General features: G+C 50.4%; 1 protein-coding gene across 1 annotated transcript in view; it reads right to left on the bottom strand.

Moving 5' to 3' along the window:
* The window catches only part of LOC112217931 (gephyrin), a 166,193-nt gene that overhangs the window by 23,653 nt on the left and 126,001 nt on the right, over positions 1 to 16,539 (bottom strand). The window contains exons 10-11 of the mRNA XM_042300533.1: positions 10,450 to 10,524; positions 3,175 to 3,237 (exon numbers count right to left, since the gene is read on the bottom strand). Of these exons, the coding sequence (XP_042156467.1) occupies positions 3,175 to 3,237; positions 10,450 to 10,524 (138 nt within the window). The remainder of the gene's footprint in view (positions 1 to 3,174; positions 3,238 to 10,449; positions 10,525 to 16,539) is intronic.

Below are 16,539 nucleotides of genomic sequence, written 5' to 3'. Positions count from 1 at the left end.
CTGTCTGTCTGTCTGTCTGTCTGTCTGTATCCCTGTGTCTGTCTGTCTGTATCCCTGTGTCTGTCTGTATCCCTGTGTCTGTCTGTATCCCTGTGTCTGTCTGTCTGTATCCCTGTGTCTGTCTGTCTGTCTGTATCCCTGTGTCTGTCTGTCTGTCTGTCTGTCTGTCTGTCTGTCTGTATCCCTGTGTCTGTCTGTCTGTATCCCTGTGTCTGTCTGTCTGTATCCCTGTGTCTGTCTATCTGTCTGTATCCCTGTGTCTGTCTGTATCCCTGTGTCTGTCTGTATCCCTGTGTCTGTCTGTATCCCTGTGTCTGTCTGTATCCCTGTGTCTGTCTGTCTGTCTGTATCCCTGTGTCTGTCTGTATCCCTCTGTCTGTCTGTAACCCTGTGTCTGTCTGTCTGTATCCCTTTGCCTGTCTGTCTGTCTGTATCCCTCTGTCTGTCTGTCTGTATCCCTCTGTCTGTCTGTCTGTCTGTCTGTCTCCTCCCCCTCCCTCCCTCTGTCTGTCTGTCTCCCTCTGTCTGTCGCTTCTCCCTCTGTCTGTCTGTCTGTCTGTCTGTCTGTCTGTCTGTCTGTCTGTCTGTCTGTCTGTCTGTCTGTCTGTCTGTCTCCTCTGTCTGTCTGTCTGTCTGTCTGTATCCCTCTGTCTGTCTGTATCCCTCTGTCTGTATCCCGTGTCTGTCTGTATCCCCGTGTCTGTCTGTCTGTCTGTCTGTCTGACAGACAGACAGGCAGGCAGGCAGAGACAGACACAGACGGTCTGTCTGTCTGTCTGTCTGTCTGTCTGTCTGTCTGTCTGTCCGTCTGTGTCTGTCTGTCTGTCTGCCTGCCTGTATTACCTGCTCCACTGTCTATGTGGCTCTGCAACATGTGCCCAGTGGGACCTGAGAGACCCTCCCTGCCTCCTCCCGTTGCCCTGGTGAGGACCCCTGACTGCCCTGGCCAATGGGGAGAGAGTGATGCATGGATACACATGCCCCCCAAAAAAAAAACAATGACAGAAGCCCCTGGATGTACACCCCCCAAAAACAATGACAGAAGCCCCTGGATGTACTCCCCCCCACACACACACACACACACACACACTAGAACTATGGCAACACCGTTGGCTAGAGAGAGGGAGAGAGGGGGATGGATGGAGGCATGGTCCCCCAGCCCAGAGAAAAGCAACAATACCAGACAAGACTGCAGCTAAACTATGGAACTAAGAGACAAAGAGAGAGAAAGAACAGAGAAAAAAAGAGAAAGAGAGAGTGCAACACCACTGGAGCAGATCGATGACATCTACAGACATCCAGCAACACTACTGGAGCAGATCGATGACATCTACAGACATCCAGCAACACCACTGGAGCAGATCGATGACATCTACAGACATCCAGCAACACTACTGGAGCAGATCGATGACATCTACAGACATCCAGCAACACTACTGGAGCAGATCGATGACATTTACAGACATCCAGCAACACTACTGGAGCAGATCGATGACATCTACAGACATCCAGCAACACTACTGGAGCAGATCGATGACATTTACAGACATCCAGCAACACTACTGGAGCAGATCGATGACATCTACAGACATCCAGCAACACTACTGGAGCAGATCGATGACATCTACAGACATCCAGCAACACTACTGGAGCAGATCGATGACATCTACAGACATCCAGCAACACTACTGGAGCAGATCGATGACATCTACAGACATCCAGCAACACTACTGGAGCAGATCGATGACATCTACAGACATCCAGCAACACTAATGGAGCAGATCGATGACATCTACAGACATCCAGCAACACTACTGGAGCAGATCGATGACATCTACAGACATCCAGCAACACTAATGGAGCAGATCGATGACATCTACAGACATCCAGCAACACAACTGGAGCAGATCGATGGCATCTACAGACATCCAGCAACACTACTGGAGCAGATCGATGACATCTACAGACATCCAGCAACACTAATGGAGCAGATCGATGATGACATCTACAGACATCCAGCAACACTACTACAGACATCCAGCAACACTACTGGAGCAGATCGATGACATCTACAGACATCCAGCAACACTACTGGAGCAGATCGATGACATCTACAGACATCCAGCAACACTACTGGAGCAGATCGATGACATCTACAGACATCCAGCAACACTATTGGAGCAGATCGATGACATCTACAGACATCCAGCAACACTACTGGAGCAGATCGATGACATTTACAGACATCCAGCAACACTACTGGAGCAGATCGATGACATCTACAGACATCCAGCAACACTACTGGAGAAGATCGATGACATCTACAGACATCCAGCAACACTACTGGAGCAGATCGATGACATCTACAGACCTCCAGCAACACTAATGGAGCAGATCGATGACATCTACAGACATCCAGCAACACTACTGGAGAAGATCGATGACATCTACAGACATCCAGCAACACTACTGGAGCAGATCGATGACATCTACAGACATCCAGCAACACTACTGGAGCAGATCGATGACATCTACAGACATCCAGCAACACTACTGGAGCAGATCGATGACATCTACAGACATCCAGCAACACTACTGGAGCAGATCGATGACATTTACAGACATCCAGCAACACTACTGGAGCAGATCGATGACATCTACAGACATCCGGCAACACTACTGGAGCAGATCGATGACATCTACAGACATCCGGCAACACTACTGGAGCAGATCGATGACATCTACAGACATCCAGCAACACTACTGGAGCAGATCGATGACATCTACAGACATCCAGCAACACTACTGGAGCAGATCGATGACATCTACAGACATCCGGCAACACAACTGGAGCAGATCGATGACATCTACAGACATCCAGCAACACTACTGGAGCAGATCGATGACATCTACAGACATCCAGCAACACTACTGGAGCAGATCGATGACATCTACAGACATCCAGCAACACCACTGGAACAGAGCGATGACATCTACAGACATCCAGCAACAATAGATACAGCTACTAAAAGCAGGCCATGTTAGAGAGAGTAAGCAAGAGACAGAGAAAGAGAGAGCATGAGAGAGACAGAGAGGAAGCCAGAAACAGAGAGGAAGCCAGAAACAGAGAGGAATTCAGAGACAGAGGGAAGCAGGGGAAGGGGGGATAGTTACTCGAGAGCTGAAGGTCCTATGGGTCCTGCGATCATCTTTAAGCCCCTCCAACCTACACTGGAGCTAGTAGGAGATAAAGCATCATCACAGGCATCAGTGAACATCAACTCCCAGGATGCATCAGTACTGTACCACAACACAACTACAGAGAGCGACACGAGGAACAACAATCTACAGCTAGCAGAAGAGAGAAGGGATAGGGTAAGGGGGAGTGTGAGAGAGAAGAGTGAGAGAGAGGGGGGATATATATATATAGAGAGAGGGGGGTATATAGAGTGAGAGAGAGGGGGAATATATAGAGTGAGAGAGGGGGGTATATAGAGTGAGAGAGGGGGGTATATAGAGTGAGAGAGAGGGGGATATATAGAGTGAGAGAGAGGGGGTATATAGAGTGAGATAGAGGGGGAATATATAGAGGAGAGAGAGGGGGGTATATAGAGAGAGAGAAAGAGGAGAGAAGAGAGAGGGAGTGGGGGTGAAAGAGGAGAAGACAGAATGGTTTGGGGAAGAGAGGGAGTGGGGATGAAAGAGAAGAAGAGAACGGTTTGGGGAAGAGAGGGAGTGGGGATGAAAGAGAAGAAGAGAACGGTTTGGGGAAGAGAGGGAGTGGGGATGAAAGAGGAGAAGACAGAACGGTTTGGGGAAGAGAGGGAGTGGGGATGAAAGAGAAGAAGAGAACGGTTTGGGGAAGAGAGGGAGTGGGGATGAAAGAGGAGAAGACAGAACAGTTTGGGGAAGAGAGGGAGTGGGGATGAAAGAGGAGAAGACAGAACAGTTTGGGGAAGAGAGGGAGTGGGGATGAAAGAGGAGAAGACAGAACGGTTTGGGGAAGAGAGGGAGTGGGGATGAAAGCGAGAGAGAGGAGGGGATGGGAGAGAGGGAGTGGGGATGAAAGCGAGAGAGAGGAGGGGATGGGAGAGAGGCACTAAGGCTACAACAAGACATAGTGAGATCAACTTGCATAATGAATAACAAAGCAGAAATGCAGACTACCAATCAACAACTAGGTGATGATATTCAGTACATTACAGGTGTGTCTCTGACGGGATGTTCAAAGTGGACTTTTACACACACTACACAAACATGACCATACACAGCACCCAAGAAGATGTACTACACAAAACAACACATTGGGTGCTTCTCTAATTAAATCTGCAGTATCCCATCAGTCTGTGAGGGAACCATTTCAAAAGTCAATCTTAAACAGCAAATCTGTTCCTATTCTTTAGACTTGTTAACACATCTGTCCATAATGCTAATGTAATTCTACTAACTGGAAGGTAGGATCAGGTCAGTGATCCGGCTAACTGCTCCTCAACATTCAGGTCATATTTAGGTGTAACCGTATGAGAACAGTGGAGGATGCTAATACATTGGTGGTACCAAGAATGGACAGAGGGTGAGGCGCAGGTGGGAAGACAAAAAACAGAACTTCAAGACAAGCGCTGAAGTAACTTTCTAAAGAGATACACCACCAGAAAGACATGGAGAGAGAGAGAGAGAGAGAGAGAGAGAGAGAGAGAGCAGAGAGAAGAAAGGAGAGAGGAGAGAGGGAGGAGAGAGAGGAGAGAGAGAGGTAGAGAGAGAGAGAGAGAGAGAGGTAGAGAGAGAGAGAGGAGAGAGAGAGAGAGGAGAGAGAGGAGAGAGGGAGAGAGGTAGAGAGAGAGGTAGAGAGAGAGGTAGAGAGAGAGGTAGAGAGAGAGGTAGAGAGAGCACACAATGACTATGTGGATGGATAGATAGAACAAAGAGTGCAGAGTGTGGCACTAGTGAGGAGAGAGTGAGCGAGAGTGAGAGTCAATGGGTGAGAGGGTGAGACAGTGAGAGAGAGAGACAGTGAGAGAGAGAGACAGTGAGAGAGAGAGACAGTGAGACAGAGAGACAGTGAGAGAGAGAGACAGTGAGACAGAGAGACAGTGAGAGAGAGAGACAGTGAGACAGAGAGACAGTGAGACAGAGAGACAGTGAGACAGAGATACAGTGAGACAGAGAGAGAGAGAGGTTGAGAGCAGAAGCACCTTTTCTCACTCTCTCCCTCCCTCCCTCCAAATCCCTCTTTCCTTGGACAATTGAGAAAGAGAAGAAGTGTATACATGATGTGAGTGATGCAAAATATAACATACACATGTCAACACATTTTCTAGTTCAGGTTTCACATCATTCAAACAGTTTGCACACACACACACTACAAAACTCACAGAACTTAAAGTCAGACATACTGTACAGACATGCTGTATGTGCACACACACACACACACACACACACACACACACACACACACACACACACACACACACACACACACACACACACACACACACACACACACACACACACACACACACACACACACACACAGCAGTTGTTCTACACTCTGCAGTGTGTGTGTGTGTGTGTGTGTGTACAGTGCATTCAGAAAGTATTCAGACCTCTTCCCTTTTTCCACATGTTGTTACATTACAGCCTTATTCTAAAATGGATTAAATAAATAAAACATCCTCAGCAATCTACACTCAATACCACATAATGACATCACAATACCCCATAATGACATCACAATACCCCATAATGACAAAGTGAAAACATTTTTGAAATGTTTGCAAATGTATTACAATAAAAAACTGAAATACCTTATTTACATAAGTATTCAGACCCTTTGCTATAACACGAAATTGAGTTCAGGTGCATCCGGTTTCCATTGATCATCCTTTTGATGTTTCTACAACTTGATTGGAGTCCACCTGTGGTAAATTCAATTGATTGGACATGATTTGGAAAGGCACACACCTGTCTATATGAGGTCCCACAGCATGTCAGAGCAAAAACCAAAGGAAGGAATTGTCCGTCGAGCTCCGAGACAGGATTGTGTCGAGGCACAGATCTGGGGAAGGATACCAAAAACTGTCTGCAGCATTGAAGGTCCCCAAGAACATAGTTGCCTCCATCATTCTTAAATTGAAGAAGTTTGGAACCACCAAGACTCTTCCTAGAGCTGGCCGCCCGGCCAAACTGAACAATCAGGGGAGAAGGGCCTTGGTCAGGGAGGTGACCAAGAACCTGATGGTCACTGTCAGAGCTCCAGAGGTCCTCTGTGGAGATGGGAGAACCTTCCAGAAGGACAACCATCTCTGCAGCACTCCACCAATCAGGCCTTTATGGTAGAGTGGCCAGACAGAAGCCACTCCTCAGTAAAAGGCACATGACAGCCCACTTGGAGTTTGCCAAAAGGCACCTAAAGACTCTCAGACCATGAGAAACAAGATTCTCTGGTCTGATGAAACCAAGATTGAACTCTTTCGCCTGAATGGCAAGCGTCACGTCTGGAGGAAACCTTATACCATCCCTACGGAGAAGCATGGAAAATAGCTATGCAGCGACCCCATCCAGCCTGACAGAGCTTGAGAGGATCTGCAGAGAAGAATGGGAGAAACTCCCCTAATACAGGTGTGCCAAGCTTGTAGCATCGTCCCCAAGAAGACTCAAGGTTGTAATCGCTGCCAACGGTGCTTCAACAAAGTGCTGAGTAAAGGGTCTGAATACTTATGTAAATGTCATTTTCATTTGTTTTTTTATACATTTTCAAAAATGTCTTCAAATTTGTTTTTATTATGGGGTATTGTGTGGAGATTGATGAGGGAAAAAACAATTTAATCAAATTTTAGAATAAGGCTGTAATGTAACAAAATGTGGAAAAAGTCTAGGGATTCGTGTACTTTCCGAACACACTGTGTATGTGTAGGTGTATTTGTTTGAGTAAACTGTTGATACATCATGTGTGAATATGCTGAGTAACTGTGTCTGTGTGTTTCTGTGTGTTTCCGTGTGTGTGTGTAGCAGAGCTTGCATTGGGCTAGACCCTGACAATACAGCTACCTAATACAGAGTGCCAAGAATACAAACACACATCTGCCAACAACCCTAATCGCTTTACACGGCAACCTGATAGTCGCTGCGGAAACACCCTAAAACGGCCTGACGACGGGTTGTCACGACGATCGGCCACGGAGATCAATGGCAGAGGGGTGGGTAGAGGTGGAGGGACGTGGGGAGGGGTTGAGAGGTACAGCAAGTGGCGAGTGCGGAGGCTGGATCAGGGAGAAAGATCTCTTAGTGGGCGGCGACGGCTGCTAAGCTAAATGCCCGGGGGTAAATCAATGGACCAATAAGAGAAGAGGTTTAGAAGCGGCTCGAGGGGATGAGGGGACTGTTTCTGTGCTTCTGTGCTGAGCTCAGCAGAAAAACAAAGACACTGTAACACAAATTATGCAAAGAGGAAGATTTAGGAGGAGAGGAAGAGGAGAGGGCTGTGACATTGGGCAGGGAGGGGAGGAGAGGAAGAGGAGAGGGCTGTGACATTGGGCAGGGAGGGGAGGAGAGGAAGAGGAGAGGGCTGTGACATTGGGCAGGGAGGGGAGGAGAGAAAAGGAGAGGAGAGCAGAGTTCAGGAGAGCAGAGTTGAGGAGAGTAGAGTTGAGGAGAGGAGGAGTTCCAACCTCCTCTACCAATGACCTGTCCCACAGGGGAGAGGGATAGAAGAGAGGGGAGGGAGAAAGGGGAGGAGGAGGAGTTCCAACCTCCTCTACCAATGACCTGTCCCACAGGGGAGAGGGATAGAAGAGAGGGGAGGGAGAAAGGGGAGGAGGAGGAGTTCCAACCTCCTCTACCAATGACCTGTCCCACAGGGGAGAGGGATAGAAGAGAGGGCAGGGAGAAAGGGGAGGAGTTCTTCTGTAGCTCTCCAAAGACGAGACTCAATTCCCAAAGCAGCGCCTAAGGGGGAGAGAGGGGAGGGAGAGAGGGAGGGGAGGGAGAGAGGGAGGGGAGGAAGAGAGGGGAGGGAACAAGGGAGAGAGGGGTGGGAGAGGCGGGAGAGAGAGAGAGGGAGAGATGTCCCTGGTTGGCTCTCTGCTCCACACGACTACTCTAGAATTCTCCAGGGCTAACCTTCAGCACTTCCTCTGGCTATACTGACTGTATGCTACTGTGGCACCCACCCACCTATTCTCTGGTACAAGGACATTCACGTGCATCTCTTCTCATAGACATCAACAAAAACACATACATAAACAACAACAATGCTAAAATAAATGCTCCCCTCCCCACAGGCACACCACGACTAGATGGGTAATGAATGACAGAGAATGAACAGTGGAGGAGTTCTAGAGAGGCATGGGGAGAGATGTACAGTACACTATCCTATCTCCAACCCTACTGTACACTATCCTATCTCCAACCCTACTGTACACTATCCTATCTCCAACCCTACTGTACACTATCCTATCTCCAACCCTATTGTAACGAACACTATCCTCTAACTCCACTGAACACTATCGATCTTCAACTCTACTGAACACCATCTATTTCCAACCCTAGTGTAAAGTACTCTACTGTATGGGCTTTGCTATTGACGGACACACACTGTTCAAATGCATAATTAGAGATATGTGTTGATATGAACAGAACAAGCCAAATTGCTAAGCAAGATTACACTACCCATACTACTCTATGAGCCAAATTCCTAAATATATCCTTTTCATAGTGTGTGTTTCTATGTCAATATATATCCTATGTTTCCATCCTGCCTCTCCTAATGTACATCCTCCCTCTCTTTCCTACAGTCTCTATGTCCTGTAGATGAGCTCCAGTACTGCATCACCACACAGGGGAGCTGCAGAGGGCAGTCTGCCTGAGATGGTGAGACCTCTGTGGGCTGTGGACCCTCTTTCCTGTCTATCTACCTCTGGATGTCTGACCTGACAGCTGTCTTTAACTGGATTCTATGAGGCCCTAGTGCTGTGTGGTGACTGTAGCTGTGTCTATGTTGAGGAGCGGGGCCCGCATGCCGGTATGTGGGAATGGGGGTAGATAGACGGTAAGGGAATGGGGGTAGATAGATAGAAGGTAGGGGGAGGGGGTAGATAGAAGGTAGGGGGATGGGGTGTAGATAGAAGTGAATGGGAGTGGGGTAGATAGAAGGTAAGGGGGAGTAGATAGAAGGTAAGGGGAGGGGGTAGATAGAAGGTAAGGGGAGGGGTAGATATAAGGTAAGGGGAGGGGTAGATATAAGGTACGGGGCAGGGGGTAGATAGAAGGGGAGGGGGTAGATAGAAGGTAAGGGGGAGGGGGTAGATAGAAGGTAAGGGGGGTAGATAGAAGGTAAGGGGGTTAGATAGAAGGGGAAGGGGGTAGATAGAAGGTAAGGGGGTAGATAGAAGGTAAGGGGGTAGATAGTAGGTAAGGGGGAGGGGGTAGATAGAAGGTAAGGGGGAGGGGGTAGATAGAAGGTAAGGGGAGGGGGTAGATAGAAGGTAAGGTAAGGGGGAGTAGATAGAAGGTAAGGGGAGGGGGAGGGGGTAGATAGAAGGTAAGGGGAGGGGGTAGATAGAAGGTAAGGGAAGGGGTGTAGATAGAAGGTAAGGGGAGGGGGTAGATAGAAGGTAAGGGGAGGGGGTAGATATAAGGTACGGGGGAGGGGGTAGATAGAAGGTAAGGGCGGGGGGTTAGATAGAAGCGGGAGGGGTAGATAGAAGGGGGGTAGATAGAAGGTAAGGGGAGGGGGTAGATAGAAGGTAAGGGGGGTTAGATAGAAGGGGAGGGGGTAGATAGAAGGTAAGGGGAGGGGGTAGATAGAAGGTAAGGGGAGGGGGTAGATAGAAGGTAAGGGGGTAGATAGAAGGTAAGGGGGTAGATAGAAGGTAAGGGGGAGGGGGTAGATAGAAGGTAAAGGGGGTAGATAGAAGGTAAGGGGAGGGGGTAGATAGAAGGTAAGGGGAGGGGGTAGATAGAAGGTAAGGGGGATGGGGGGTAGATAGAAGGTAAGGGGAGGGGGTAGATAGAAGGTAAGGGGTGGGGGTAGATAGAAGGTAAGGGGTGGGGGTAGATAGAAGGTAAGGGGTGAGGGGGTAGATAGAAGTTAATGGGAGGGGTAGATAGAAGGGGGGTAGATAGAAGGTAAGGGGAGGGGTAGATAGAAGTTAATGGGAGGGGGTAGATAGAAGGGGGTAGATAGAAGGTAAGGGGGAGGGGGTAGATAGAAGGTAAGGGGAGGGGGTAGATAGAAGGTAAGGGGAGGGGGTAGATAGAAGGTAAGGGGGGGGTAGATAGAAGGGGAGGGGGTAGATAGAAGGGGGGTAGATAGAAGGTAAGGGGAGGGGGAAGATAGAAGGTAAGGGGGGTAGATAGAAGGAAAGGGGGGGGGGTAGATAGAAGGTAAGGGGAGGGGGGGTAGATAGAAGGTAAGGGGGAGGGGATAGATAGAAGGTAAGGTGGGTTTACCTGGTCCAAGGTAGAGTACCTTGACTTGAGCGTGATGACCTCATCCAGGTGAGCCCTGAACTCTCTCCGTGAGGCCTGGAGAAAGCCACAGGATAGGTCACTCGCCTTCACGCACACCATCAAGCATCACACACCACATACGCCCACACACACAGACACACACACACACAGACAGGCACGCAGGTAGGAAAGCATGCAAATGTCCTGGTACATTACATTAGAACACATGTATAGTTTTGACCTAACACACACACATACACGTGGGCACACCATCACACGCACGCACACACACAGTGAAACAAAAACACACACACCCACCCACAAGCTACCCATGAGACACACACACACACAGAGATCCAAGCCAGGACTACTGCCCAGACACACATACACACACACAGAGATCCAAGCCAGAACTACTGCCCAGACACACACACACACACACACACACACACACACACACACACACACACACACACACACACACACACACACACACACACACACACATATCCAAGCCAGGACTACTGCCCAGACACACATACACACACACACACACACACACACACAGAGATCCAAGGCAGGACTACTGCCCAGACACACATACACACATACACAGATCCAAGCCAGGACTACTGCCCAGACACACATACACACACAGATCCAAGCCAGGACTACTGCCCAGACACACATACACACACACACACACACACACACACACAGAGATCCAAGGCAGGACTACTGCCCAGACACACATACACACATACACAGATCCAAGCCAGGACTACTGCCCAGACACACATACACACACACACACACACACACAGAGATCCAAGCCAGGACTACTGCCCAGACACACATACACACACACACAGAGAGATCCAAGCCAGGACTACTGCCCAGACACACACACACACACACACACACACACACACACACACACACACACAGAGATCCAAGCCAGGACTACTGCCCAGACACACATACACACACACACACACACACACACACACACACACACACACACACACACACACACACACACACACACACACACACACACACACACAGAGATCCAAGCCAGGACTACTACCCAGACACACACACACACATATCCAAGCCAGGACTACTGCCCAGACACACACACACACAGAGATCCAAGCCAGGACTACTGCCCAGACACACACACACACACAGAGATCCAAGCCAGGACTACTGCCCAGAAACACACACACACAGATCCAAGCCAGGACTACTGCCCAGACACACACACACACACAGAGATCCAAGCCAGGACTACTGCCCAGACACACACACACACAGATCCAAGCCAGGACTACTGCCCAGACACACACACACACACAGAGATCCAAGCCAGGACTACTGCCCAGACACACACACACACAGATCCAAGCCAGGACTACTGCCCAGACACACACACACACAGATCCAAGCCAGGACTACTGCCCAGACACACACACACACAGATCCAAGCCAGGACTACTGCCCAGACACACACACACACACACACACACACACACACACACACACACACACACACACACAGAGATCCAAGCCAGGACTACTGCCCAGACACACATACACACAGAGATCCAAGCCAGGACTACTGCCCAGACACACACACACACACACACACAGATCCAAGCCAGGACTACTGCCCAGACACACACACACACACAGATCCAAGCCAGGACTACTGCCCAGACACACACACACACACAGAGATCCAAGCCAGGACTACTGCCCAGACACACACACACAAAGAGATCCAAGCCAGGACTACTGCCCAGACACACACACACACAGATCCAAGCCAGGACTACTGCCCAGACACACACACACACACACACACACACAGAGATCCAAGCCAGGACTACTGCCCAGACACACACACACAGATCCAAGCCAGGACTACTGCCCAGACACACACACACACAGATCCAAGCCAGGACTACTGCCCAGACACACACACACACAGATCCAAGCCAGGACTACTGCCCAGACACACACACACACACACACACACACACACACACACACACACACACACACACACACACACACACACACACACACACACACACACACACACACACACACACAGAGATCCAAGCCAGGACTACTGCCCAGACACACATACACACAGAGATCCAAGCCAGGACTACTGCCCAGACACACACACACACACACAGATCCAAGCCAGGACTACTGCCCAGACACACACACACACACAGATCCAAGCCAGGACTACTGCCCAGACACACACACACACACAGAGATCCAAGCCAGGACTACTGCCCAGACACACACACACAGATCCAAGCCAGGACTACTGCCCAGACACACACACACACAGATCCAAGCCAGGACTACTGCCCAGACACACACACACACAGAGATCCAAGCCAGGACTACTGCCCAGACACACACACACAGAGATCCAAGCCAGGACTACTGCCCAGACACACACAAACACACACACAGAGATCCAAGCCAGGACTACTGCCCAGACACACACACACAGAGATCCAAGCCAGGACTACTGCCCAGACACACACACACAGAGATCCAAGCCAGGACTACTGCCCAGACACACACACACAGAGATCCAAGCCAGGACTACTGCGCAGACACACACACACACAGAGATCCAAGCCAGGACTACTGCCCAGACACACACACACACACACACACACACACACACACACACACACACACACACACACACACACACACACACACACACACACACACACACACACACAGATCCAAGCCAGGACTACTGCCCAGACACACACACACACACAGATCCAAGCCAGGACTACTGCCCAGACACACACACACACAGATCCAAGCCAGGACTACTGCCCAGACACACACACACACACACACAGAGATCCAAGCCAGGACTACTGCCCAGACACACACACACAGAGAGATCCAAGCCAGGACTACTGCCCAGACACACACACACAGAGATCCAAGCCAGGACTACTGCCCAGACACACACACACACAGATCCAAGCCAGGACTACTGCCCAGACACACACACACAGAGATCCAAGCCAGGACTACTGCCCAGACACACACACACACAGAGATCCAAGCCAGGACTACTGCCCAGACACACACACACACACACACACACACACACACACACACACACACACACACACACACACACACACACACACACACACACAGAGATCCAAGCCAGGACTACTGCCCAGACACACACACACACACAGATCCAAGCCAGGACTACTGCCCAGACACACACACACACAGATCCAAGCCAGGACTACTGCCCAGACACACACACACACAGATCCAAGCCAGGACTACTGCCCAGACACACACACACAGATCCAAGCCAGGACTACTGCCCAGACACACACACACAGAGATCCAAGCCAGGACTACTGCCCAGACACACACACACACACACACAGAGATCCAAGCCAGGACTACTGCCCAGACACACACACACACACACAGAAATCCAAGCCAGGACTACTGCCCAGACACACACACACACACACAGATCCAAGCCAGGACTACTGCCCAGACACACACACACACACACACAGATCCAAGCCAGGACTACTGCCCAGACACACACACACACACACACACACACACACACACACACACACACACACACACACACACACACACACAGAGATCCAAGCCAGGACTACTGCCCAGACACACACACACACACAGAGATCCAAGCCAGGACTACTGCCCAGACACACACACACACAGATCCAAGCCAGGACTACTGCCCAGACACACACACACAGAGATCCAAGCCAGGACTACTGCCCAGACACACACACACACACAGAGATCCAAGCCAGGACTACTGCCCAGACACACACACACAGAGATCCAAGCCAGGACTACTGCCCAGACACACATACACACACACACACACACACACACACACACACACACACACACACACACACACACACACAGAGATCCAAGCCAGGACTACTGCCCAGACACACACACACAGAGATCCAAGCCAGGACTACTGCCCAGACACACACACACACAGAGATCCAAGCCAGGACTACTGCCCAGACACACACACACAGAGATCCAAGCCAGGACTACTGCCCAGACACACACAAACACACACACAGAGATCCAAGCCAGGACTACTGCCCAGACACACACACACAGAGATCCAAGCCAGGACTACTGCCCAGACACACACACACAGATCCAAGCCAGGACTACTGCCCAGACACACACACACACAGATCCAAGCCAGGACTACTGCCCAGACACACACACACAGAGATCCAAGCCAGGACTACTGCGCAGACACACACACACACAGAGATCCAAGCCAGGACTACTGCCCAGACACACACACACACACACACACACACACACACACACACACACACACACACACACACAGAGATCCAAGCCAGGACTACTGCCCAGACACACACACACACACACAGATCCAAGCCAGGACTACTGCCCAGACACACACACACACAGATCCAAGCCAGGACTACTGCCCAGACACACACACACACACACACAGAGATCCAAGCCAGGACTACTGCCCAGACACACACACACAGAGATCCAAGCCAGGACTACTGCCCAGACACACACACACAGAGATCCAAGCCAGGACTACTGCCCAGACACACACACACACAGATCCAAGCCAGGACTACTGCCCAGACACACACACACAGAGATCCAAGCCAGGACTACTGCCCAGACACACACACACACAGAGATCCAAGCCAGGACTACTGCCCAGACACACACACACACACACACACACACACACACACACACACACACACACACACACACACACACACACACACACACACACACACACACACACACACACACACACACACAGAGATCCAAGCCAGGACTACTGCCCAGACACACACACACACACACAGATCCAAGCCAGGACTACTGCCCAGACACACACACACACAGATCCAAGCCAGGACTACTGCCCAGACACACACACACAGATCCAAGCCAGGACTACTGCCCAGACACACACACACAGATCCAAGCCAGGACTACTGCCCAGACACACACACACAGAGATCCAAGCCAGGACTACTGCCCAGACACACACACACACACACACACACAGAGATCCAAGCCAGGACTACTGCCCAGACACACACACACACACACAGAAATCCAAGCCAGGACTACTGCCCAGACACACACACACACACAGATCCAAGCCAGGACTACTGCCCAGACACACACACACACACACACAGATCCAAGCCAGGACTACTGCCCAGACACACACACACACACACACACACACACACACACACACACACACAGATCCAAGCCAGGACTACTGCCCAGACACACACACACACACAGAGATCCAAGCCAGGACTACTGCCCAGACACACACACACACACAGATCCAAGCCAGGACCACTGCCCAGACACACACACACACAGATCCAAGCCAGGACTACTGCCCAGACACACACACACAGAGATCCAAGCCAGGACTACTGCCCAGACACACACACACACAGAGATCCAAGCCAGGACTACTGCCCAGACACACACACACAGAGATCCAAGCCAGGACTACTGCCCAGACACACACACACACACACACACACACACAGACACACACACACACACACACACACACACACACACACACACACACAGAGATCCAAGCCAGGACTACTGCCCAGACACACACACACAGAGATCCAAGCCAGGACTACTGCCCAGACACACACACACACAGAGATCCAAGCCAGGACTACTGCCCAGACACACACACACAGAGATCCAAGCCAGGACTACTGCCCAGACACACACAAACACACACACAGAGATCCAAGCCAGGACTACTGCCCAGACACACACACACAGAGATCCAAGCCAGGACTACTGTCCAGACACACACACACAGAGATCCAAGCCAGGACTACTGCCCAGACACACAAACACACACACACACAGATCCAAGCCAGGACTACTGTCCAGACACACACACACAGAGATCCAAGCCAGGACTACTGC

Source organism: Oncorhynchus tshawytscha, linkage group LG18 (genome assembly GCF_018296145.1).
Source record: "Oncorhynchus tshawytscha isolate Ot180627B linkage group LG18, Otsh_v2.0, whole genome shotgun sequence".
Taxonomy (NCBI): domain Eukaryota; kingdom Metazoa; phylum Chordata; class Actinopteri; order Salmoniformes; family Salmonidae; genus Oncorhynchus; species Oncorhynchus tshawytscha.
The sequence above is the reverse complement of the archived record's forward strand: the minus strand, read 5'-3'. Positions and strand labels throughout refer to the sequence as shown.